General features: G+C 47.0%; 1 protein-coding gene across 1 annotated transcript in view; it reads right to left on the bottom strand.

Moving 5' to 3' along the window:
- Positions 1 to 1,419: 1,419 nt before the first annotated feature.
- Positions 1,420 to 26,355, bottom strand: part of LOC311106558 (actin-binding protein WASF1-like) — a gene marked incomplete at both ends in the record, with an annotated part of 43,849 nt that continues 18,913 nt past the window's right edge. Inside the window, 6 exons of the mRNA XM_084148937.1 lie at positions 1,420 to 1,580; positions 1,731 to 2,284; positions 15,635 to 15,811; positions 16,088 to 16,260; positions 17,137 to 17,193; positions 24,328 to 24,408. Coding sequence (XP_084005063.1) covers positions 1,420 to 1,580; positions 1,731 to 2,284; positions 15,635 to 15,811; positions 16,088 to 16,260; positions 17,137 to 17,193; positions 24,328 to 24,408 — 1,203 coding nt within the window. The remainder of the gene's footprint in view (positions 1,581 to 1,730; positions 2,285 to 15,634; positions 15,812 to 16,087; positions 16,261 to 17,136; positions 17,194 to 24,327; positions 24,409 to 26,355) is intronic.

Below are 26,355 nucleotides of genomic sequence, written 5' to 3'. Positions count from 1 at the left end.
AATGGCGTTAATTTATTTAAATTCTTCATAGTAACTGTTAGTTAGTGTTCTAGAGTCAAACGAGGTAAGGCTTCTTGTTAGTCAGCACACACAGAGTGGGGGACCCTGGGAAATAAGCTGCCTTTGATATCCGTTCTGTAAAGTGGTTCCTATTGGTCAGACACTACTGTAAAGTGGTTCCTATTGATCAAATACTACTGCAAAGTGGTTCCTATTGGTCAGACACTAGTCTAGTATAGTATACCATTTGGCTCCATACTTCATGACACTTCCTTGTTGCCAAGATGCATTACGGTGGCTCTTTGAGGACACACATACCCAGATAATAAATATTTACCCAAACTTGACAGACACGTCCTTGGGTGACATAAAGGAACGATTAATATAGATTAGCTTGGATCACTCGATAACTTCCTTCTAATGTCTCACCATTATCCTTCTTTATCTTCATCATCACAATCATATCATACCATCATCACAATATTTTCCTTGTTCTGAGGTGATAAGTAAAATCCTGATAATATAAAAACAAAGAACGACTCCAATAAATCTCCTCAGCAAATGACCACAGCCGACTGATATTCAGGATGGCTACCATCCTTCAAGTGGTTCTCATTGGCAACAACTGGCCCATTTAAAAACTGCATGTATTTTTCTGTAAGAAAAGAAACTCAAAGTAGAGACAATAAAATACAGAATCAATTCACCTCCACTTTGGCCCACCAGGTGGCAGGATAGTATGAGAACTAAGGACAGAAGAATCATGCCACCTTCTTCCTTTGATACTCAACAGCGAGACATTAATAGTTTTTCTTTAAAAAGTCATCAAAAAAAATAAAATAACTGTTTGGTTAACTTTAATTTTTTTAACAACTGTACATGAGGATGATTTCATACAATTGGAGGATAAAGAAGGAAAATAACATGAGATCAACTGAACAATGTGTAGTAGTGTAGAAAATGAGTACAAAAACATCTCCCGACCACAACACGGGAACAAACAACTGAAATTGAGCTTTTCCTACAAACACACCAAGAACAGTACATGACAGAGAAAGAGAGTGACAGAGGGAGAGAGAGAAAGAGAGATGATAGCGAGAGAGGGGGAAGAGAGAGGTAGAGAGGGAGAGAAAGAGACAGATGGAGGGGGAGAGGGAGAGAGGGGGAGAGAAAATGAGAGAATAGAGAGAAAGGGGGGAGAGAGAAAGAGTGCGAGAGAGAAAGCGGGTGAGAGAGCGACAGAGAGAGAGGTGTAGAGTAGAGTAGTGTATGACAGGTGAGGGGGTAAAACAGGACTGACAGAGGATAGTGGTTGTAAGGATGGACGTCTGAATTCTGACATATCTAAAGGGGGTACAGTTGGGTGACGGTTTCGCCCTCTGTCCCCTTCTCTTCTCTTTTCCTCTCCCTCCATCTCGTTCACTCCATCCAGTCTCCCTCGTCGAACTCGGACTCGTCCTCGGAGTCGGAGTACTCGACGGCAATGCGTCGGGACAGGATGGTGGCCACGTCGTTCCCCACACGCTCGTGTTTGGCTGCCTCCTGCTCTCTTTGCTCCTCCACCTTCCGGAGCTGGATACCTGGAGGAGGGAAGGAGAGAGGGATTACTGCAACCTACAAGAGAGAATGGAACAGCTTCCTTCTGTTATAAAACTGTCCAATGACTACGCACATTGGCAGTCATGCACAATAAACAGGTCTACTGGCTGTTACACCGAGGCCCCACCCACCTTTGCGGATGGCCTCCAATAGGACACTGCGTGCATCGCTGATGGGCGGCAGGCTGGCAGAGTGTTTTTTCCCCCCGGAGTGAGAGAGCGGGGACGCCATGGCACCTGACAGGAAGGAAGGCACGGCGGGTGGGCCCGGTGGACAGGGGGAGGAGCTCCGCACTCCTGGGAAGGGCAGAGGAGGAGGAGGGGGCGGAGGAGGCAGCACGGTGTCATCTGATTGACCAGGGGTCGGGCCCCTGTCCAGGACCTGCTGGAGACGGGCCGGGGAGGAGACATGGAGGGGAGGAGCCACAGGGGGAGGGGCAGGGTGGAGAACGCCAGGGGCGATCTGGAGAGGGGCAGGGGGAGGGGGGATGGCCGGGGGCTGCTGCTGGACGGGTAGAGGAGGGATAGGGGGAGGAGGGGTGCCCCGTGGGCCAAAACCAGACATGGAAGGCAAAGGAGGAGGTGGAGGGGGCAAGGGGGGTGGCGGAGGGGGAGGGGTGTTGGAGTTGAAGCCGTGAGTCTGTGCTGGAGACTGGGGTCTGCTGTCTGAAAAACCTGAACTGGAGCTGAGGAGAGAGAAGAGAGAAAGAGAGAGAGTTACTGTTAATTGAAAGCTAACTTAACTGCAGTGCACTGATAGAGCAGAGGTGACAAATATAATCAGGTGGGAGAGAGGGAGCAAGAAATGGAAGGAAATCTAGCAGAGGTAACAGGAAGATGGAGAGTCAAGAAAATACCTACATGGCCCTAGCCTTGTACTCTTGTTACAAGCTAATTAGCAAGATATACATTCACTCAATGTTATGTCCGGAGCCATCTACAGTATACACTGAGTGTACAAAACATTAAGGACACCTTCTCTTTCCATGACAGACTGACCAGGTGAATCCAGGTGAAAGCTATGATCCCTTATTGATATCACTTGTTAAATCCACTTCAATCAGTGTAGATGAAGGGGAGGAGACAGGTATGGTAGTAGGTGCCAGGCGCACCGGTCTGTGTCAAGAACTGCAATGCTGCTGGGTTTTTCATGCTCAACGGTTTCCTGTGTGTATCAAGAATGGTCCACCACCCAAAGGACATCCAGCCAACTTGACACAACTGGCATTGGAGTGTCACGATCGTCGAAGGAGGAGGACCAACGCGCAGCGTTCTTTGCAAACATACTTTACTTTATTAAGTATCACACGAACAAAACAACAAACGATAACGTGAAGTCCTTGGTAAACACACATAAACCAACACGGAACAAGATCCCACAAAACACTGTGGAAAAACAGCCTGTCTAAATATGGTTCCCAATCAGAGACAACCAGCAACAGCTGACACTCGTTGCCTCTGATTGAGAACCACTCTGGCCAACATAGAAACACAAGAACTAGATAATTAACATAGAACACAAACACATAGAAACTACCCACCCTGGCTCAACATAATAGAGTCCCAGAGCCAGGGCGTGACAGTACCCCCCCCCCAAAGGCGCGGACTGCGACCGCGCCTAAACATAACCCGAACAGGGGAGGGCTGGGTGGGCATTCCTCCTCGGAGGCGGTTCCGGCTCCGGGCTTGACCACCACCCTCCAACAATCCCCCCGTAGCGCCCCTGGTCCGGTCTGGCCCCGCTGGCTGGAGCTGGACTGGACATCGTTGGAGCGGATTGCTTAGGCTCCGGTGTGGAGCAGCTGACCCGTACCTGACCAGGCACCGGTGACCCAGGCATGGGCCGGACTGACGACGCGCACCACAGGCTTGGTGCGGGGAGCAGGGACGGGCCGAACCGGGCTGACAAAGCGCACCACAGGCTTGGTGCGGGGAGCAGGAACCGGCCGGACCGGGCTGGCGACGCGCACCATTGGCTTGGTGCGGGGAGCAGGAACAGGCCGGGCCGGGCTGGCGACGCGCACCGTAGGCTTGGTGCGAGGGGCAGCAACAGGCCGGGCCGGGCTGGCGACGCGCACCCTTGGCTTGGTGCGGGGAGTAGGAACAGGCCGGGCCGGGCTGGCGACGCGCACCGTAGGCTTGGTGCGAGGGGCAGGAACAGGCCGGGCCGGGCTGGCGACGCGCACCATTGGCTTGGTGCGGGGAGCAGGAACAGGCCGGGCCGGGCTGGCGATGCGCACCGTAGGCTTGGTGCGAGGGGCAGCAACAGGCCGGGCCGGGCTGGCGACGCGCACCCTTGGCTTGGTGCGGGGAGTAGGAACAGGCCGGGCCGGGCTGGCAACGCGCACCATTGGCTTGGTGCAGGGAGCAGGAACAGGCAGGGCCGGGCTGACGACGCGCACCGTAGGCTTGGTGCGAGGGGCAGGAACAGGCCGGGCCGGGCTGGCGACGCGCACCATTGGCTTGGTGCGGGGAGCAGGAACAGGCCGGGCCGGGCTGACGACGCGCACCATTGGCTTGGTGCGGGGAGCAGGAACAGGCTGGGCCGGGCTGGCGACGCGCACCATTGGCTTGGTGCGGGGAGCAGGAACGGGCCGGACCGGACTGGGGACACGGATTGGAGGCCTGGAGCGAAGAGCTGACACAACCCGTCCTGGCTGAATGCCTACCTTCACACACTCTGTGTGAGGCATCAGCACAGGACGTACAGGGCTGTGTACACGTACTGGCATAACAGCACGTGACACTGGCGCAGGATATCCGGGACCGAGGAGGGGCACTGGAGGCCACGAGCGCTGAGCCGGCACACTCCGTCCTGGCTGCCTGCCCACCTTCGCACGACACGTGCGGGGTGCTCGCACAGGACGTACCGGACTGTGCCGGACCACTCGCGGCACAGTACGCAGCTCCGCATACCTCGGAACCTGCCCAGTCTCACGCTGCCATGCCTGAGTACGGGGAGTTGGCTCTGCTCTACCTCTAGGCTCCGCCAACCTCCCCTCCGGCCCCCCAAACCCGGTGGCCTCCTCTTCTAATCCCCAAACTCGCCCTGTAGCTGCCTGCAGCAGCCCCGTCGTCCATGCAGTGTGCCCCCCCCTAAAAATTTATTGGGGTTGCCTCTTGCGTGTCCGACGTTGACCCGTTTGGCGCCTCCACCGTCTCTTCCCACGGACGCCGATCCATCCCGGCCTGGATCTCCTCCCAAGTCCAGGACCCTTTCCCGTCCAATATCTCCTCCCATGTCCAGGCTGCCTGCTCCTGGACACGCTGCTTGGTCCTGGTTTGGTGGGATCTTCTGTCACGATCGTCGAAGGAGGAGGACCAACGCGCAGCGTTCTTTGCAAACATACTTTACTTTATTAAGTATCACACAAACAAAACAACAAACGATAACGTGAAGTCCTTGGTAAACACACATAAACCAACACGGAACAAGATCCCACAAAACACTGTGGAAAAACAGCCTGTCTAAATATGGTTCCCAATCAGAGACAACCAGCAACAGCTGACACTCGTTGCCTCTGATTGAGAACCACTCTGGCCAACATAGAAACACAAGAACTAGATAATTAACATAGAACACAAACACATAGAAACTACCCACCCTGGCTCAACATAATAGAGTCCCAGAGCCAGGGCGTGACATGGAGTCAACATGGGCCAGCATCCCTGTGGAACGCTTTCGACACCTTGTAGAGTCCATGCCCCGACTAATTGAGGCTGTTCTGAGGACAAAATGGGGTGCAACTCAATATTAGGAAGGTGTTCCTAATGTTTGGTATACTCAGTGTATATGCCTGGGCTGACTGCAAAGGCCAACACAAAGGCTGAATGTACTGCAGGTTTTCTCCCTCTCTCTTTGAGGTCATTTCTCCTGACATGTTTTTCACCTATAGGTGAGAAGAGGAGGAGGAAGAGGAGGAACAGGAAGTGGAGACTGAGCCTCTCTCTCTCTCTCTCTCTCTCTCTCTCTCTCTCTCTCTCTCTCTCTCTCTCCCCATCTCCCTGACTAACACTTGTCATGCTAAGCATTACATAACTAATGTCTAGTCAGAGAGAGCAAAAGGAGAGATGGGGGGGAGAGGAGAAAGGGCAAAAAAGAGAGAAGGGGTAGACAGAAAGAGAGAGAGAAACTGGATAGAAAGAGCATTACTGCGAGAGCCTTTAAAAATCAATGGCACATTTCTCCTCCGCTTCCATGTCCTTATTCTCGCATTCCTTCAGGGATTAAAACAGTGAGGGCTGTGTTAGCTCTACAGGGAAAACGTCTGCCATGGCCCTCCCTAGCCTAAACACCTTATCGATCCCTTCCACTGCACCCTCGCTCAGGTGCATCCTGTTTCCATTGATCATCCTTGAGATGTTTCTACAACTTGATTGGAGTCCACCTGTGGTAAATTCAATTGAGTGGACATAATTTGGAAAGGCGCACACCTGTCTATATAAGGTCCCACAGTTGACAGTGCATGTCAGAGCAAAAACCAAGCCACGAGGAAGAAGTTTGGAACCACCAATACTCTTCCTAGATCTGGTCGCCCGGCCAAACTGAGCAATCGGGGGAGAAGCGCCTTGGTCAGGGAGGTGACCAAGAATTCAATGGTCACTCTTACAGAGCTCCAGAGTTCCTCTGTGGAGATGGAAGAACCTTCCAGAAGGACAACCATCTCTGCAGCACTCCACCAATCAGGCTTTTATGGTAGAGTGGCCAGACGGAGGCCACTCCTCAGTAAAAGGCACATGACAGCCCGCTTGGAGTTTGCCAAATGGCACCTAAAGACTGTCAGACCATGAGAAACATGATTCTCTGGTCTGGCGAAACCAAGATTGAACTCTTTGGCCTGAATGCCAAGCGTCATGTCTGGAGGAAACCTGGCACCATCCCTACGGTGAAGCATGGTGCTGGCAGCATCATGCTGCGTGAATATTTTTCAGCTGCAAGGACTGGGAGACTAGTCAGGATTGAGGGAAAGATGGACGGCACAAAGTACAGAGAGATCCTTGATGAAAACCTGCTCCAGAGCGCTCAGGACCTCAGACTGGGGCGAAGGTTCACCTTCCAACAGGACAACGACCCTAAGCACACAGCCAAGTAGGAGTCAGTATAATTCTCAATTATCAGAAGGTATAACAGTATAATGCCGCCGGAGGAGATGGCTGCCGTTTTACGGGCTCCTAACCAATTGTGCTATAATGTGTGTTTTTTCAAGTTATTTGTAACTTATTTTGTACATAATGTTTCTGACACCATCTCTTACGACTGAAAAGAGCTTCTGGATATCAGGACAGCGATTACTCACCTCGTACTGGACAAAGATTTTTCTTCAACAAGTCGGAGGCGAAGGATTTACTTCAGACACCCGACAAGGCCCAAATCCCCGTCATTCGCTGGAGAAAGAGACGGAGATATCGGGGACGTAGGTCGGGGTGCCGTGTAAGGATCCGATGGCGAGTGGGTAATCTGCCTCTTCCATCTGTCCTATTAGCCAGCGTACAATCATTGGATATCAAAATTGACAAGCTACGATCACAAATATCCTACCAACGGGACATTCAAAACTGTAATCTCTTATGTTTCACCGAGTCGTGGCTGAAAGATGACATGGATAACATACAGCTGGCGGGGTATACGCTGCATTGGCAAGATAGAACAACGGCCTCCGGTAAGACAAGGGGTGGAGGTCTGTGTATATTTGTAAACAACAGCTGGTTCACGAAATCTAATATTAAGGAAGTCTCGTGGTTTTGCTCGCCTAAGGTAGAGTATCTCATGATAAGCTGTAGACCACACTATTTACCAAGAGAGTTTTCATCTATATTTTTCGTAGCTGTCTGTTTACCACCACAAACTGATGCTGGCACTAAGACCACACTCAATGTGCTGTATAAGGCCATAAGCAAACAGGAAAACGCTCATCCAAAGGCGGCGCTCCTAGTGGCCAGGGACTTTAAAACTTAAATCCGTTTTACCTAATTTCTAGCAGCATGTTAAATGTGGAACCAGAGGAAAAAAAACTCTAGACCACCTTTACTCCACACACAGAGACACCTACAAAGCTTTCCCACGCCCTCCATTTGGCAAATCTGACCATAATTATATCCTCCTGATTCCTGCTTACAAGCAAAACTAAAGCAGGAAGCACCAGTGACTCGGTCAATAAAGGAGTGGTCAGATGACGCAGATGCTAAGCTACTGGACTGTTTTGCTAGCACAGACTGGAATATGTTCCGGGATTCTTCCGATGGCATTGAGGAGTACACCACATCAGTCACCGGCTTCATCAATAAGTGCATCAATGACGTCGTCCCCACAGTGACCGTACGTACGTACATAACCCAACCAGAAGCCATGGATTACAGGCAACATCCGCACTGAGCTAAAGCTGCCGCTTTTAATGAGTGGGACTCTAACCCGGACGCTTATAAGCAATCCTGCTATGCCCTCCGACGAACCATCAAACAGGCAAAGCGTCAATACAGGACTAAGATTGAATCGTACTACACCGGCTCCGACGCTTTTCGGATGTGGCAGGGCTTGCAAACTATTACAGACTACAAAGGGAAGCACAGCCACGAGCTGCCCAGTGACATGAGCCTACCAGACGAGCTAAATCACTTCTATGCTCGCTTCGAGGCAAGCAACAATGAAGCATGCATGAAAGCATCAGCTGCTCCGTAGCCGATGTGAGTAAGACCTTTAAACAGGTCAACATTCACAAGGCCGCAGGGTCAGCCGGATTACCAGGACGTGTACTCCGAGCATGCACTGACCAACTGGCAAGTGTCTTCACTGACATTTTCAACCTGCCCCTGACTGAGTCTGTAATACCAACATGTTTCAAGCAGACCACCATAGTCCCTATACCCAAGAACACTAAGGTAACCTGCCTAAATGACTACAGACCCGTAGCACTCACGTCTGTAACCACGAAGTGCTTTGAAAGGCTGGTCATGGCTCACATCAACACCATTATCCCAGAAACCCTAGACCCACTCTAATTTGCATACCACCCCAACAGATTCACAGATGATGCAATCTCTATTGCACTCCACACTGCCCTTTCCCACCTGGACAAAAGGAACACCTACATGAGAATGCTATTAATTGACTACAGCTCAGTCTTCAACACCATAGTGCCCTCAAAGCGCATCACTAAGCTAAGGACCCTGGGACTAAACACCTGCCTCTGCAACTGGATCCTGGACTTCCTGACGGGCCGCCCCCCAGGTGGTAAGGGTAGGTAACAACACATCTGCCACGCTGATCCTCAACACGGGGGCACCTCAGGGGTGCTTGCTTGTCCCCTCCTGTACTCCCTGTTCACCCATGACTGCATGGCCAGGCACAACTCCAACACCTTCATTAAGTTTGCCGACGACACAACAGTTGTAGGCCTGATCACCAACAACGATGAGACAGCCTATAGGAAGGAGGTCAGAGACCTGGCCGTGTGGTGCCAGGATAACAACCTCTCCCTCAACGTGATCAAGACAAAGGAGACGATTGTGGACTACAGGAAAAGAAGGACCGAGCACGCCCCCATTCTCATTGACGGGGCTGTAGTGGAGCAGGTTGAGAGCTTCAAGTTCCTTGGTGTCCACACCACCAACAAACTATCATGGTTCAAACACACCAAGACAGTCGCGAAGAGGGCACGACAAAGCCTATTCCCCCTCAGTTGCAAAGAAAAAGCCATATCTCAGACTGGGCAATAAAAATAAAAGATTAAGATGGGCAGTCTGAGATATGGCTTTTTCTTTGCAACTCTGCCTAGAAGGTCAGCATCCCAGAGTCGCCTCTTCACTGTTGACGTTGAGACTGGTGTTTTGCGGGTACTATTTAATGAAGCTGCCAGTTGAGGACCTGTGAGGCGCCTATTTCTCAAACTAGACACTCTAATGTATTTGTCCTCTTGCTCAGTTGTGCACCGGGGCCTCCCACTCCTCTTTCTATTCTGGTTAGAGCCAGTTTGCGCTGTTCTGTGAAGGGAGTAGTACACAGTGTTGTACGAGATCTTCAGTTTCTTGGCATGGAATAGCCTTCATTTCTCGGAACAAGAATAGACTGACGAGTTTCAGAAGAAAGCTATTTATTTCTGGCCATTTTGAGCCTGTAATCGAACCCACAAGTGCTGATGCTCCAGATACTCAACTAGTCTCAAGAAGGCCAGTTTAATTGCTTCTTTAATCAGCACAACAGTTTTTAGCTGTGCTAACATAATTGCACAAGGGTTTTCTAATGATCAATTAGCCTTAAAATGAGAAACTTGGATTAGCAAACACAACGTGCCATTGGAATATTGGAATACAGGACTGATGGTTGCTGATAATGGGCCTCTGTACGCCTATGTAGATATTCCATTAAAAATCAGTCGTTCCCAGCTACAATAGCCATTTACAACATTAATAATGTCTACACTGTATTTCTGATCAATTTGATGTTATTTTAATGGACAAAGAATTTGAGAGTGTGCTCCTAATCTCAGCTCGTTACCTGTATAAAAGACACCTGGGAGCCAGAAATCTTTCTGATTGAGAGAGGGTCAAATACTTATTTTCCTCATTAAAATGCAAATCAATTTATAACATTTTTGACATGCGTTTTTCTGGATTTTTGTTGTTGTTATTCTGTCTCTCACTGTTCAAATAAACCTACCATTAAAATTATAGACGGATCATTTCTTTGTCAGTGGGCAAACGTACAAAATCAGCAGGGGATCAAATACCTTTTTCCCTCACTGTATGTCGGGAAAAGTCAAGTTATAAATTCTTCTGTCGTGGTTAAAAACTAGTTGTCATCCAATAGGCTTTGATTCAATTTCCAATATCCTATCCCACGTGGAAATTCTGTAAGAGTAATGTACAGTTGAAGTCGGAAGTTTACATACACTTAGGTTGGAGTCAATAAAACTAGTTTTTCAACTACTCCACAAATGTCTTGTTAACAAACTATAGTTTTGGCAAGTTGGTTAGGACATCTACTTTGTGCATGACACAAGTAATTTTTCCAACAATTGTTTACAGACAGATTATTTAACTTATAATTCACTGTATCACAATTCCAGTGGGTCAGAAGTTTACATACACTAAGTTGACTGTTCCTTTAAACAGCTTGGAAAGTTCCATGGCTTTAGAAGCTTCTGATAGGCTAATTGACATCATTTGAGTCAATTGGAGGTGTACCTGTGGATGTATTTCAAGGCCTACCTTCAAACTCTCTTTGCTTGACATCATGGGAAAATCAAAAGTAATCAGCCAAGACTTCGGAAAAGAAATTGTAGACCTCCACAAGTCTGGTTCATCCTTGGGAGCAATTTCCAAACGCCTGAAGGTACCACGTTCATCTGTACAAACAATAGTACGCAAGTATAAACACCATGGGACCACGCAGCCGTCATACTGCTCAGGAAGGAGACGCGTTCTGTCTCCTAGAGATTAATGTACTTTGGTGCGAAAAGTGCAAATCAATCCCAGAACAACAGCAAAGGACCTTGTGAAGATGCTGGAGGAAACAGGTACAAAAGTATCTATATCCACAGTAAAACGAGTCCTATATCTACATAACCTGAAAGGCCGCTCAGCATGGAAGAAGCCACTGCTCCAAAACTGCCATAAAAAAGCCAGACTACGGTTTGCAACTGCACATGGGGACAAAGCTCGTACTTTTTGGAGAAATGTCTTCTGGTCTGATGAAACAAAAATAGAACTGTTTGGCCATAATGACCATCGTTATGTTTGGAGGAAATGGGTAGGCTTGCAAGCCAAAGAACACCATCCCAACCATGAAGCATGGGGGTGGCAGCATCATGCTGTGGGGGTGCTTTGCTGCAGGAGGGACTGGTGCACTTCACAAAATAGATGGCTTCATGAGGAAGGAAAATGATGTGGATATATTGAAGCAACATCTCAAGACATCAGTCAGGAAGTTAAAACTTGGTCGCAAATGGGTCTTCCAAATGGACAAGGACCCCAAGCATACTTCCAAAGTTGTGGCAAAATGGTTTAAGGACAACAAAGTCAAGGTATTGGAGTGGCCATCACAAAGCCCTGACCTCAATCCTATAGAAAAATGTGTGGGCAGAATTGAAAAGGCGTGTGCGAGCAAGGAGGCATACAAACCTGACTCAGTTACACCAGCCCTGTCAGGAGGAATGGCCCAAAATTCACCCAACTTATTGTGGGAAGATTGTGGAAGGCTACCTGAAATGTTTTACCCAAGTTAAACAATTTAAAGGCAATGCTACCAAATACTAATTGAGTGTATGTAAACTGCTGACCCACTGGGAATGTGATGAAAGAAATAAAAGCAGAAAATAAATCTCTCTCTACTATTATTCTGACATTTCACATTCTTAAAATAAAGTGGTGATCCTAACTGACCTAAAACAGGGAATTCTTACTAGGATTAAATGTCAGGAATTGTTTAAATGTCAGTTCAAATGTATTTGGCTAAGGTGTATGTAAACTTCTGACTTCAACTGTATATTGTTAATTAATATCATCACCCCTTTTGAGTTTCTTTTCCCATGGGAGAAGTATATTTTTGAATGAGTTTCCTGTAAACAATAGATATTATATTCCTTCTCTTTTAGCCAGGTAAATACTTTATCATAATTTTATCTCCCGAGTGGCGCAGTGGTCTAAGGCACTGCATCGCAGTGCTAGCTGTGCCACTAGAGATCGTGGTTCGAATCCAGGCTCTGTCGTAGCCGGCCGTGACCGGGAGACCCATGGGGCGGCGCACAATTGGCCCAGCGTCGTCCAGGGTAGGGGAGGGAATGGCCGGCAGGGACGTTGGTAGAGCATGGCGTTTGCAACGCCAGGGTTGTGGGTTCGTTTCCCATGGGGGGCCAGTATGAAAAATATAAAAATAATGTATGCACTCACTAACTGTAAGTCGCTCTGGATAAGAGCGTCTGCTAAATGACTAAAAATGTAAATGCAATAATATATGTTTGTAAACTTACCATTAAAAAGTACCATGATAATTGAGTGTCCATATAGCTGTACCATGATACAGTATTTGCACTGCTACTTTATACCTCCAATTGTTCTCCACTATCCCACCCACTAAAACCTCCCGCCATGGTTGTCGTCCCAGTGACTGCCATACCACCTCTGTCCACCTGGATCCTAGGGCCTTTAAGAGATTGGGACCCATCCTTTAAAAAGAGTACACAGTGCCACCTACAGAACAGAAGCAGATAAACATCCAAAAGCATTTCCAACGCCCTCACCTCGATTGTATTGTATAAAGTTATTTTAAAATATACAGTACCAGTCAAAAGTTTGGACACACCTACTCATTCAAGGGTTTTTCTTTATTTTTACTATTTACTACATTGTAGAATAATAATGAAGACATCAAAACTATGAAATTGTTAGGCCTACTGCTGCTAGGTAGCTCTCTCTCTGCTCTCTCCCTCCCCTCTGTCTGTCCTTGATTGCAGGAGTGAAGTCTGGTGTGCGGGAGTCAGGGTTCCAGCTGCAGCTCATTCACCATAATCACCTCAGCCTTTAAGACCCGGTCAAACTTGCCACTCATCGTCAGATCATAGTCAAGACGACCATATTATTGGAACCTGACTCCTGCCTCCGCTTCACTCCTGCCACCACCATCCTGCTTTCCACTACCGGACCTCCCTTTTGGACTCACCACGGACACTAGGACATTACGGTACCACACCTGCTCTGGCCTGGATCTGTTACCCTCCCTGTAACCTGGACTTGCTCTTCCCCTATTATTGGAAACCTGGACAAATTGAACATTGTAAATAAACCTGTTAAACCTTCTCTGGCTCGGTGTAGTTGTCTGCATTTGGGTTCAAATCCAGTTTAATCATGACAGAAATAACACAAATGGAATCATGTAGTAACCCAAAAAGTGTTAAACAAATCAAAATATATTTTATATTTGAGATTCTTCAAAGTAGCCACCCTTTGCCTTGATGACAGCTTTGCACACTCCTGGTATTCTCTCAACCAGCTTCATGAGGTAGTAACCTGGAATGCATTTCAATTAACAGGTGTGCCTTGTTAAAAGTTAATTTGTGGATTTTCTTTCTTTCTTACTGCGTTTGAGCAAATCAGTTGTGTTGTGACAAGGTAGGGGTGGTATACATTTTTTACATTTACATTTTAGTCATTTAGCAGACGCTCTTACCCAGAGCGACTTACAGTTTGTGAGTACATACATTTTTCATACTGGCCCCCCGTGGGAATCGAACCCACAACCCTGGCGTTGCAAGCGCCATGCTCTACCAACTGAGCTACAGGAGGCCTGTATACAGAAGATAGCCCTATTTGGTAAAAGACCAAGTCCATATTATGTCAAGAACAGCTCAAATAAACAAAGAGAAACGACAGTCCATCATTACTTTAAGACATGAAGTCAATCCGGAAAATGTCAAGAACTTTGAAAGTTTCTTCAAGTGCAGACGCAAAAACCCTCAAGTGCTATGATGAAACTGGCTCTCATGAGGACCGCCACAGTGAAGGAAGAACCAGAGTTACCTCAGCTGCAGAGGATAAGTTCATTAGAGTTACCAACCTCAGAAATTGCAGCCCAAATAAATGCTTCACAGAGTTCAAGTAACAGACACATCTCAACATCAACTGTTCAGAGGAGACTGCGTGAATCAGGCCTTCATGGTCGAATTGCTGCAAACAAACCACTACTAAAGGACACCAATAATAAGAAGAGACTTGCTTGGACCAAGAAACACGAGCAATGGACATTAGACTGGTGGAAATCTGTCCCTTGGTCTGATGAGTCCAAATTCCAGATTTCTTGTTCCAACCGCTGTGTCTTTGTGAGACGCAAAGTAGGTGAACGGATGATCTCCGCATGTGTGGTTCCCACCGTGAAGCATGGAGGAGGAGGTGTGATGGTGTGGGGGTGCTTTGCTGGTGACACTGTCTGTGATTTATTTAGATTTCAAGGCACACTTAACCAGCATGGCTACCAGAGCATTCTGCAGCGAGTTTGCGCTTAGTGGGACTATCATTAGTTTTTCAACAGGACAATGACCCAAAACACACCTCCAGGCTGTGTAAGGGCTATTTGACCAAGGAGAGTGATGGAGTGCTGCATCAGATAACCTGGCCTCCACAATCACTCGACCTCAACCCAATTGAGATGGTTTGGGATGAGTTGGACCGCAGAGTGAAGGAAAAGCAGCCAACAAGTGCTCAGCATATGTGGGAACTCCTTCAAGCCTGTTAGAAAAGCATTCCTCATGAAGCTGGTTGAGAGAATGCCAAGAGTGTGCAAAGCTGTCATCAAGGCAAAGGGTGGCTACTTTGAAGAATCTAAAATCTAAAATATATTTTGATTTGTTTAACACTTTTTTGGTTACTACATGATTCCATATGTGTTATTTCAAAGTTTTGATGTCTTCACTATTATTCTACAATGTAGAAAATAGTAAAAATAAAGAAAAATCCTTGAATGAGTAGGTGTGTCCAAACTTTTGACTGGTACTGTATATATATATATATAAAAATCGTGCATATCTTAATTTATTTCCACAATTAACGCATAATGTGCGTAATAATGTAGGCACTTAATACGAAGGATAGTTAACTCCTCCCCTCAATTTTAGCTAACTAGCTAACATTATACTGCATCTAAAGTCAATCTGGTGACATCAAAATTATGACAAAAGGTTTTCCTACTATTTATTTGCCTCCCTTTGAATGTCATTGTATTTCCAAGCCACTGTAATGCACTTTTGATGAAATCTTCATCAGTGCTCATTGACGATATGCTCAGTCGGGCATCAGTCCAAAACAAATGTTCAACACATTATTGTGAAGAAACTCATGAATAGAAGAGAACAACAGAGTTGAGAAAAGAACTGAACTGGAAACAGAAGAAGAGAGTTTTATCCACTTGGAGTGAAAAGCATCCTCAGTCACATAGCCAGAGAGCCAGACAAACCAAAGAGGTGGTTGGGAGACACTCCCATGTGGTAACACATTCTCTTGTGTGTGTCTCAGTGCTTGTGTGCGTGTGCCTCTGTGTGTGTGATACCCACCTGATCATGGAGGGGGGGTTGATGTCTCCCAGATGGTGCATGGGGGGTGGTGGTGGGGGGTCATGGGGTCGTGTGTACATTCTGTCCCCAGGACGGTTCAGCAGCTCATTCATCTGGCTGTAGGGCAGCGCTGCTAGGGAGAATGGCCCGTCCATCCCATCCAAGTAATTAGGGGCTCTGAGAGAGAGAGGGGGAAGCGTTAGAGTGTTACAGATCCCCTCCATATACATAGGAGCTCTGAGGGAGGGGGTTAGAGTGTTACACATGGGAGGGTAGTGTTTGATATAGAGAAAGGGGAAGAGTTAAAGTGTTACACAAGTGCTAAAGGAACTCTAAGGGAGACAGGGAATTGGGACCTGACACAAATGCTCCATATAGAATAGGGTTGGGGTTTAATAGCGTTCCACAATGCTCCATATACAGAGAAACAAGGACGCGCGCACACACACTCACCCAGACCTGTCGTGGTAGGCGGCGGAGCCGTTAGCCTCTCTGTGTTTCAGGGCCTCCTCAGAGTCGTCCTCAGCTAGCTCCGCCCCGAGCGCCAGTTTCTGCCACTCCTTCTTCCGGTCGTGAGGCGCCCGTGGGATCTTCTCAGTCTCCAGAGTACGTTCGTTTCCCCTAACCTGGAGAACGAGGGGAGAGAGGGAGGAAGGTGGGAGGAGAGGGGGGATGAGAGAGAGGAGAGGGATGGGGGTTGGAGGAGGGAAGAGAGGACAGAGGCAAGAGAGAGAGACAGACAGAGAGAGAGAGACTAGAGTTTTCATCTGTACAGAACTATCAGACAAACACAACACTTCATTGAAGTTCCCTACACACTCATTTAACCAGTCATGACTGCTTTGATCACAAGTAGAGGGAAGAGCTATCTTTTTATTTAACATTTAAAGAGAGACAGAGAGCGGAACTGAGTGCAAAGACAGGAGGCAACAGAGATAAACAAATATTTAATAGAGAGTCAACAGTTGCTACACTCTTGTCTCGGGGACTAACACAGTGTGGTGCACACACACATCCTTGTGGAGACCAAAACATTTATTCCCATTCTAAATCCTATTTTCCCTTAACCTAACCCTAACCTAGTGTAAGGCAGAACTTAGTGTAGGTGAGGAATACCACACTGCTATGTGAAGTCTGGGAACAAGGAAAGCTGTAGCACTGACTGACTGACTGACTAGGTAGTTGAATGAGCTGGACATTACAGGGCATGTTACATGTACAGTACTACACAGAACATGGTGTCTAATATACACCAAAGTTAAAAGAAAGATAATGTCCAAATAATAGTAGAATGAATTGAACTGTACTTTACTAATTAAATAATTTTTGCCAAAATACACAACAGAATTCCTAGTTCCCATACCTACAGCAGTGAGAACGTGACATTAGGTCTTCATAACGCATTATAACATGTCTCGATATTGTCCTAGGGACTATGAGCTGCCAATACGTCACTCACTGGTACTGTTTAAAGACACATGGTTTGTAATGAGATCACATACCTGCCCTGGGAGGTCTAAGTACCTATAGACCTGATCATACATGCGGGGGTCCTGCAACTACAAGAAAAAAAGACAAGAGAAACACCAGAGGGGACAAATGAACACCACACAGAGCACTGGAACGCAACACCGCTGGCTGCTGAGAGCGGCTAAAACAGCAGAGCAGTGAATCAGATGAGGAAGCAAAACTCTCTTAAACACAAAATGACATGACACAGCTGGACTCCATAGCAGTAGTCAGACACAGCTGGACTCCATAGCAGTAGTCAGACACAGCTGGACTCCATAGCAGTAGTCAGACACAGCTGGACTCCATAGCAGTAGTCAGACACAGCTGGACTCCATAGCAGTAGTCAGACACAGCTGGACTCCATAGCAGTAGTCAGACACAGCTGGACTCCATAGCAGTAGTCAGACACAGCTGGACTCCATAGCAGTAGTCAGACACAGCTGGACTCCATAGCAGTAGTCAGACACAGCTGGACTCCATAGCAGTAGTCAGACACAGCTGGACTCCATAGCAGTAGTCAGACACAGCTGGACTCCATAGCAGTAGTCAGACACAGCTGGACTCCATAGCAGTAGTCAGACACAGCTGGACTCCATAGCAGTAGTCAGACACAGCTGGACTCCATAGCAGTAGTCAGACACAGCTGGACTCCATAGCAGTAGTCAGACACAGCTGGACTCCATAGCAGTAGTCAGACACAGCTGGACTCCATAGCAGTAGTCAGACACAGCGGCAGAGCGCAAAAACATACCATTTAACATAGTGCATGCTCCACTTACAAACCAAATCAACAGTGGACTGGAGTGCACGCAGCATGCACGCACATACACACACACGCATCTCCAAACAAACACTCACTTAAAGACAACAGAGCTGTTCAGACATACAAAGACAAAGGGACAGTACAAAACATGAATTCGACATAAAAGAAAATAGCTTATTTGAACACACAAAAAGCACAAAGCACGCCAGGCAGAACACAGTGCAGCCTGACAACAACACACAGCAACAAAACATGACAGAGTGGTTTAGCATTGGCACAACACGGTCAGCACCAGAAGGAAGCACAAAGCAAGCAGCAAAAGAACTAGCGGGAGTCATCGTTCACAGTCCTTCTAAACAGAAACACCTAGCTAGCTGACAGTCAACATCCTAGATTGAAAAAGACAGTTGCTAGACTGTTGCTAAGCAGCAGAAATCTCCCTTTAGTTAAGAGGCAGCAAAGCATCGGCCTCAAATAATTAGGCTAATTAGGCTAATTAATTGTTATACAATAGAATAACAGCTGTTGTGAGATAGTTGTTTAGATGAATGTGCAGTAAAATATCTGGAGTTGTGAGACTTAGCAGCTGTAGGTCTGACTGTATGTGACCACATGTACTGTAGCATTAATAACACACACACACACGCAAGCACACACATGCACACACACATCTCCTCTCCCTCTATCCCCTACTACATAACCCTACAGAACCCCCCATTCAGAGACATATCAAAACATACATAACCATCTCACAAGTCTAAACCAACATCAAGCCAATCAAGTAAAAAGATTGTTAGGTCGATTTTTTGATCAATCAACATTCCTGTTAGTGTAGCTCTAATCTAACTCATGCAGATAACATGTGTTGTGTTGTTAGTTTGATTCTGTGACACATGCTCAGGTGATCAGGCGGACGTGTGAGAGAACGGTGGGTCGTGATTTGCCGAGACATGGATTGGGCGGTTGTCAGCCTGTGTTTGTGTTTGGCTAGCTGTAGTTGACCCCGGCCCCAACCCGTCCCTGTGGTGCCCAGGGCAGTCAGTAGTCACACAGCAGAGAGAAGGGAACACCATGAATCCTAACAGTAATGCATATTGATTAGCCACGATTAATCACAGGCCATTACGCTGAGGAAGCACTGGTGGAGAGAAGCATACACGAACGCGCACACGCACACGCACGCACGCACGCACGCACGCACACACACACACACACACACACACACACACACACACACACACACACACACACACACACACACACACACACACACACACACACACACACACACACACACACGCCAGAGAAGATGGAATGGACCCTGCTGTTTATTGTACTCTCGAGCCTTTCCTTTATCAGTTAAAATAGTTATGAGTGATGAGTGTGTGTGTGTTGGTGTTTGAGTGTGTGTGTGGGTTCTGCATGTGTAATTACTGTTATAAATGTGGATAATTTCAGGACCCTGTATGACTAACCCATGCAGTCATCCTACATCTGGAGTGTGTCTTGCTGGGTAAGCACAGGTTGTGTGTCTATATACAGTGTGTGTGTGTGTGTGTGTGTGTGTGTGTGTGTGTGTGTGTGTGTGTGTGTGTATGTGTGTGTGTGTGTGTGTGTGTGTGTGTGTATATAATGTGACAGCCTCAGCATAATGCCACAGCCAGTGCTCTCTCTACTCCCCCATGGAGGTCCTAACCCAGCCTGGGAGCCTGGGGGTGGGAGGGAGGGAGCTGGAGACTCTTATCTCCCTCACTAACTTTAAGCAACAGTTGTCAGAGCAGCTTACCGATCACTGCACCTGTACACAGCCCTTCTGAAATTAGCCCACCCAACTACCTCATCCCCATATTGTTATTTATTTTGCTCATTTGCACCCCAGTATCTCTATTTGCACATCATCTCTTGCACATCTATCATTCCAGTGTTAATACCAATTGTAATTATTTTGCACTATGGCCTATTTATTGCCTTACCTCCATAACTTGCTACATTTGCACACACTGTAATATATTTTCTGTGGTATTTTTGACTTTATGTTTTGTTTTACCCCATATGTAACTCTGTGTTGTTGTTTTTATCGCACTGCTTTGCTTTATCTTGGCCAGGTCGCAGTTGTAAATGAGAACTTGTTCTCAACTGGCTTACCTGGTTAAATAAAGGTTAAATAAAAATAAATAAAAACCTAACCATCATTAGGTCATTATCATGGAGACTGTATACTAATCAGGGGTGAAAGTAGAATTAATTTCTTCCTGGTACGGGACCTCCTATGTGTGCACACGCTTGCATGTGCACCAAAAAATGGTATGGGCCTAATCATAGAATTACATATAGAATCTCTATTAATTCAACAGGATCTCTGTGGGCATAGTTTGTCATTTAACTTTTTTAATACATTACCTTTTACTGTGGCATAAACACAACCAGTCATGATGTTTTCATTTGATTGTCAAACAATCTGTGATGAGTGTGATTAGAAGGAGTCAGGCGCAGGAGGGTAAATCACTGAATACAGAGTTTATTCCGTCGTACACATTTGCGCTGGATAGCGACAACAAAATACAGGCACAGGGGAATAATCTACCCTGGCAATACAAGGTACGAGTATCTACACTCAACTCACAATAAACAATCACCCACAAGGACAAGGAAGCAGAGGGAACACTTATACATGGACTAATGAGGAGATACAGTGGGGGAAAAAAAGTATTTAGTCAGCCACCAATTGTGCAAGTTCTCCCACTTAAAAAGATGAGAGAGGCCTGTAATTTTCATCATAGGTACAGGTCAACTATGACAGACAAAATGAGAATTTTTTTTCCAGAAAATCACATTGTAGGATTTTTTATGATTTTATTTGCAAATTATGGTGGAAAATAAGTATTTGGACAATAACAAAAGTTTCTCAATACTTTGTTATATACCCTTTGTTGGCAATGACACAGGTCAAACGTTTTCTGTAAGTCTTCACAAGGTTTTCACACACTGTTGCTGGTATTTTGGCCCATTCCTCCATGCAGATCTCCTCTAGAGCAGTGATGTTTTGGGGCTGTCGCTGGGCAACACAGACTTTCAACTCTCTCCAAACATTTTCTATGGGGTTGAGATCTGGAGACTGGCTAGGCCACTCCAGGACCTTGAAATGCTTCTTACGAAGCCACTCCTTCGTTGCCCGGGTGGTGTGTTTGGGATCACTGTCATGCTGAAAGACCCAGCCATGTTTCATCTTCAATGCCCTTGCTGATGGAAGGAGGTTTTCACTCAAAATTTCATGATACATGGCCCCATTCATTCTTTCCTTTACACGGATCAGTCGTCCTGGTCCCTTTGCAGAAAAACAGCCCCAAAGCATGATGTTTCCACCCCCATGCTTCACAGTAGGTATGGTGTTCTTTGGATGCAACTCAGCATTCATTGTCCTCCAAACACGACGAGTTGAGTTTTTACCAAAAAGTTATATTTTGGTTTCATCTGACCATATGACATTCTCCCAATCCTCTTCTGGATCATCCAAATGCACTCTAGCAAACTTCAGACGGGCCTGGACATGTACTGGCTTAAGCAGGGGGACACGTCTGGCACTGCAGGATTTGAGTCCCTGGCGGCGTAGTGTGTTACTGATGGTAGGCTTTGTTACTTTGGTCCCAGCTCTCTGCAGGTCATTCACTAGGTCCCCCCGTGTGGTTCTGGGATTTTTGCTCACCGTTCTTGTGATCATTTTGACCCCACGGGGTGAGATCTTGCGTGGAGCCCCAGATCGAGGGAGATTATCAGTGGTCTTGTATGTCTTCCATTTCCTAATAAATGCTCCCACAGTTGATTTCTTCAAACCAAGCTGCTTACCTATTGCAGATTCAGTCTTCCCAGCCTGGTGCAGGTCTACAATTTTGTTTCTGGTGTCCTTTGACAGCTCTTTGGTCTTGGCCATAGTGGAGTTTGGAGTGTGACTGTTTGAGGTTGTGGACAGGTGTCTTTTATACTGATAACAAGTTCAAACAGGTGCCATTAATACAGGTAACGAGTGGAGGACAGAGGAGCCTCTTAAAGAAGAAGTTACAGGTCTGTGAGAGCCAGAAATCTTGCTTGTTTGTAGGTGACCAAATACTTATTTTCCACCATAATTTGCAAATAAATTCATAAAAAATCCTACAATGTGATTTTCTGGAAAAAAAATTCTCAATTTGTCTGTCATAGTTGACGTGTACCTATGATGAAAATTACAGGCCTCTCTCATCTTTTTAAGTGGGAGAACATGCACAATTGGTGGCTGACTAAATACTTTTTTTCCCCACTGTATGAACCAGGTGTGTGTAATTGACAAGACAAATGGAATGATGAGATGAGGAGCGGCAGTGGCTAGTAAGCCGGTGACGACGAACGCCAAAGCCTGCCTGAACAAGGAGGGGAGGCAGCCTCGTCGGAAGTCGTGACACAATCACTTCAAAGGGCTCCTTTACTAGGCTACACGAGCACGTTCATCCACTCACAACATACAGTATTTCCAGCCTCCAAACAGTGGTGAATGGAAAGAGAGATCTTTTACACAAAACACCAGAAAGTGTAGGCCTAATGACATTTGGCGATTGTCATTAGGACAGAATTTATGCGTCCACTGCTGTCCAAGCGTCTCGGTGTCGGCAGCTCATCTCTGCCTTCGCAAAATGTCAGTGTTCTCGACGAACCACGTCGCATTTTGGAACGTAGGCTATACCACCTGTTTTCAAGTCCTTTCACTCATTTTTCATGCCTTTGACATGCAGTAATGATAAATAGTGGTGTAATAGCCTACAGTTTTCTTGACATTTTGTTTTAATTATTGTGATAGGCTCATGTTTTACCGGTACGACGTACCCCCACTATTTATTTTGCCGTGACGCCGTACCGGACCGGACCGCTTTACTTTCACACCTAATACTAATTACCAAGTACATATTAGACGGTAAAAGAATGAGAAACTAAAGTACATTTACGTCATTTAGCAGACGCTCTTATCCAGAGCGACTTACAGTTAGTGAGTGCATACATTATTTTTCCATACTGGCCCCCTGTGGGAATCGAACCCACAACCCTGGTGTTGCAAACGCCATGCTCTACCAACTGAGCTACATCCCTGCCGGCCATTCGAACCAGGATCTCTAGTGGCACAGCTAGCACTGCGATGCAGTGCCTTAGACCACTGCGCCACTCGGGAGTACTGAACCTCCTACGTGTGAAGTACAGGGAGTAAAGTACAGGGAGAAATATGTCCAAGCTCAGACATCAGATCACAACCATCCTGGTAGTTAGTGGAAACCCAAAGAAACCCAGGGGAGGGGGTCTGTGTTAGTGGGCAGTGGGCAGCATGTGGAGGGAGCGGGTCTGTGTTAGTGGGCAGCATGTGGAGGGAGGGGGTCTGTGTTAGTGGGCAGCATGTGGAGGGAAGGGGTCTGTGTTAGTGGGCAGCATGTGGAGGGAGCGGGTCTGTGTTAGTGGGCAGCATGTGGAGGGAAGGGGTCTGTGTTAGTGGGCAGCATGTGGAGGGAGGGGGTCTGTGTTAGTGGGCAGCATGTGAAGGGAGGGGGTCTGTGTTAGTGGGCAGCATGTGGAGGGAGGAGGTCTGTGTTAGTGGGCAGCATGTGGAGGGAAGGGGTCTGTGTTAGTGGGCAGCATGTGGAGGGAGGGGGTCTGTGTAGACCTTACCGTGAAATGCTTACTTACAAACCCTTAACCAACAACGCAGTTCAAGAAATAGAGTTAAGAAAATATTTACGAAATAAACTAAAGCAAAAAATAAAAAGTAACACAATTAAATAACAATAACAAGGGTATATACAGGGGGTACCAGTACCGAGTCAATGTGGTTATTCAAGGTAATTTGTACATGTAGGTAGGGGTAAAGTGACTATGGGGGGGGGGGTCAATGTAAATAGTCTGGGTGGCCATTTTATTCATTGTTCAGCAGTCTTATGGCTTGGGGGTAGAAGCTGTTAAGAAGCCTTTTGGACCTAGACTTGGCGCTCCGGTACCGCTTGTCGTGCGGTAGCCGAGAGAACAGTCTATAACTTGGGTGACTGGAGTCTTTGACAATATTATGGGCCTTCCTCTGACACCACCTAGTAGTGGGCAGCATGTGGAGGGAGGGGGTCTGTGTTAGTGGGCAGTAGGTGGAGGGACGGTGGCATGCTAACCCAGGAGGTTGCAATAACTGTGAAATAAGCAAAATCCCACTAGCAGCCAGACAGTGATTGTCTCAGAAGCATTTTGTAGTTAGGGAGGTGATTAGCAAGGGTTTCCAGGTAAGTAGCAGGGGTTAGAAGCAGAGTTAGTGGGGGACCGGTCCACTGCTTTGAGGCAGGGCAAATCCAGGAGGGTGGTTAAGTAGGGGGGCAGCAGGCTAACCTGATGGTCCCAGGACGGGGTCTGGGGGGGTCAGTCTTACCTCTGGGGGGGCGAGGAGGGGAGGGGGCGAGGAGGGGACTCTGATAAGGCCCTCCGGCCACACATGAAAAGGCATTTCCAGCTGCACACAGTCAGAGACAACAGAGACGGGGTGAGAACAGAGGAGGAAGAGAAAGAGAGAAGGAAGGGGGGTTAGAGCATGGGGTAGGGAACCTGACCAGTCATATTGTGTTGAAGGGGAGTAATGTACACTGTGGGGGGTCGGCGACCGGGCAAATCCAGTCCCTTCACGTTGGTCCTTTTTAAAACCAGTTTGTTTGAGAAAAAAGTGCCCTGATCTCCTCATAGATGTTGTAGAGATGCTTGTACACACTCTCTATCTCTCTTTCTCTCTTTCTCTCTCTCGTTCTATCTCTCACACATACACACACCTCTACCTGAGAGGCATATTAAGCTGGTGTAGCTGCATTATTCAATAAACTCAGCAAACGAGTGTAAATCTTACAATGAGTCACGGACACGGTCACACACACTCAACCTGACGACACCCTTATCACTATGTTTCTCTCCCTTTCTCTCTCTCTCCCCTGTTTCTCTCTCTCACTCACTCACTTTCTCTCCCTCTCTCTCTTGCCAAGGGCATACTGTCCATGCCAGAAACCCAGTCTTCTTCGAACACAGCTCCAGTCTTCTCTTATTCCACTATCCTGTACTTGTATGCCTGTATCTCATGATGTATCTGAACCCAAATCAGAACTATGTGTCTGTAGACCCCAGAAATCTCCCTCCCTGGTCTCAGTGGGCTGCCATCCTGGCTCTTTGTATGGGGTCTGTACTCTGTACTTTGTACTGTAATGGCCGCCAGTGTATTGTGGTGCAGGGGAAATGAATAGGGCTTTTTGAGCTTTATAACCCCACTGAGTTAGGCCTTTTATTAGACTGGGATCTGGCCACAACTCCCCCACCATCCCAACTCAATACTCTGTCTACACAAACGAAGGTCTATTGAATACTGTATATATAGGCCAATAGTCTAGTATTCTGTGAAATACTTCTTTCTATATACAATTTCTGTATCCTCTGTCTTTTCTAAACACACAGTGGTGTGACTGTAACTGTCTCCTGTTCCCTGACTGTGAGCCTTGTGACTGAACCATTTATCACCACCACAGAAAACACAAACCTCAACTTCTATATCCCCAAATCTCTCTGGCAGGGTTCCCTGTGGAAGCTCCCACCTCATTGACTAGTTGTGCTTGGAAGTCTAACCACGTTGGGCTCTGATTGGATGGTATGGGGAAGTGAGGGCTATGGCCCGCCTCTCAAGCTGGTGCTGATTAGCATCGTAGGGAGGCCCTGGGGCTCGGGGCAGGAGACCCCTCCTTCTGCACAGGGGCTGACTGCTCAGTAATTCAGGGTTTGTGGGGGAGATGGAAGGAGGAGATCTTGGACGATACACAAGGCTCCCTCATGATTGTGTAAGTCTGTATGTGTGTCTCTGAGGATACACAAGGCTCCGTTATGAGTATGTGTGTGTTTGTGTATGTTCACTATGAGTGTGTGTAAGTCTCACTGAGGATGCACAGTGTTCTTCCTCATGAGAGCATTTGTGTGTACGGTACGGATGTGTGTGTACAGTATAGTAAATGTGTATTTATGAAGGGCCCCACATGAGATCAACTGTGTGTACGGTATGTGGGTGTATGCAAATGTTTGTGTGTGTGTCTCTCTAAGGATAAACAAAGGCTCCCACATGAGGAGCGGGGGCAGAGTGAGGGCAGAGCCAACCATTAATTAGAGTAAATAACTAGACAACAGAGAACCGCCTTGCATCCTCCCCTCCCTAATGCTCAGCTATTACAGATACATAGATAATGGTTTCCTGTGTGTGTGTTCGTGATTCTATGCTTCAGTGTGTGTGTGTGTGTGTGTGTGTGTATAGAGTACGCTATGGGTCGATATGTACTGTGGTCATTCTGCATAATAGTGATTTATGCTCACCTCATCTTTCCCCACCCCACTGACCCATATCGACCAGTGTGTGTATGTGTGCAGTTGTGTGTGTGTG

This window comes from Coregonus lavaretus, assembly GCF_964263955.1.
Source record: "Coregonus lavaretus genome assembly, chromosome: 31".
Taxonomy (NCBI): domain Eukaryota; kingdom Metazoa; phylum Chordata; class Actinopteri; order Salmoniformes; family Salmonidae; genus Coregonus; species Coregonus lavaretus.
Note: the sequence above shows the minus strand (reverse complement) of the source record. Positions and strands in the feature narration are given on the sequence as shown.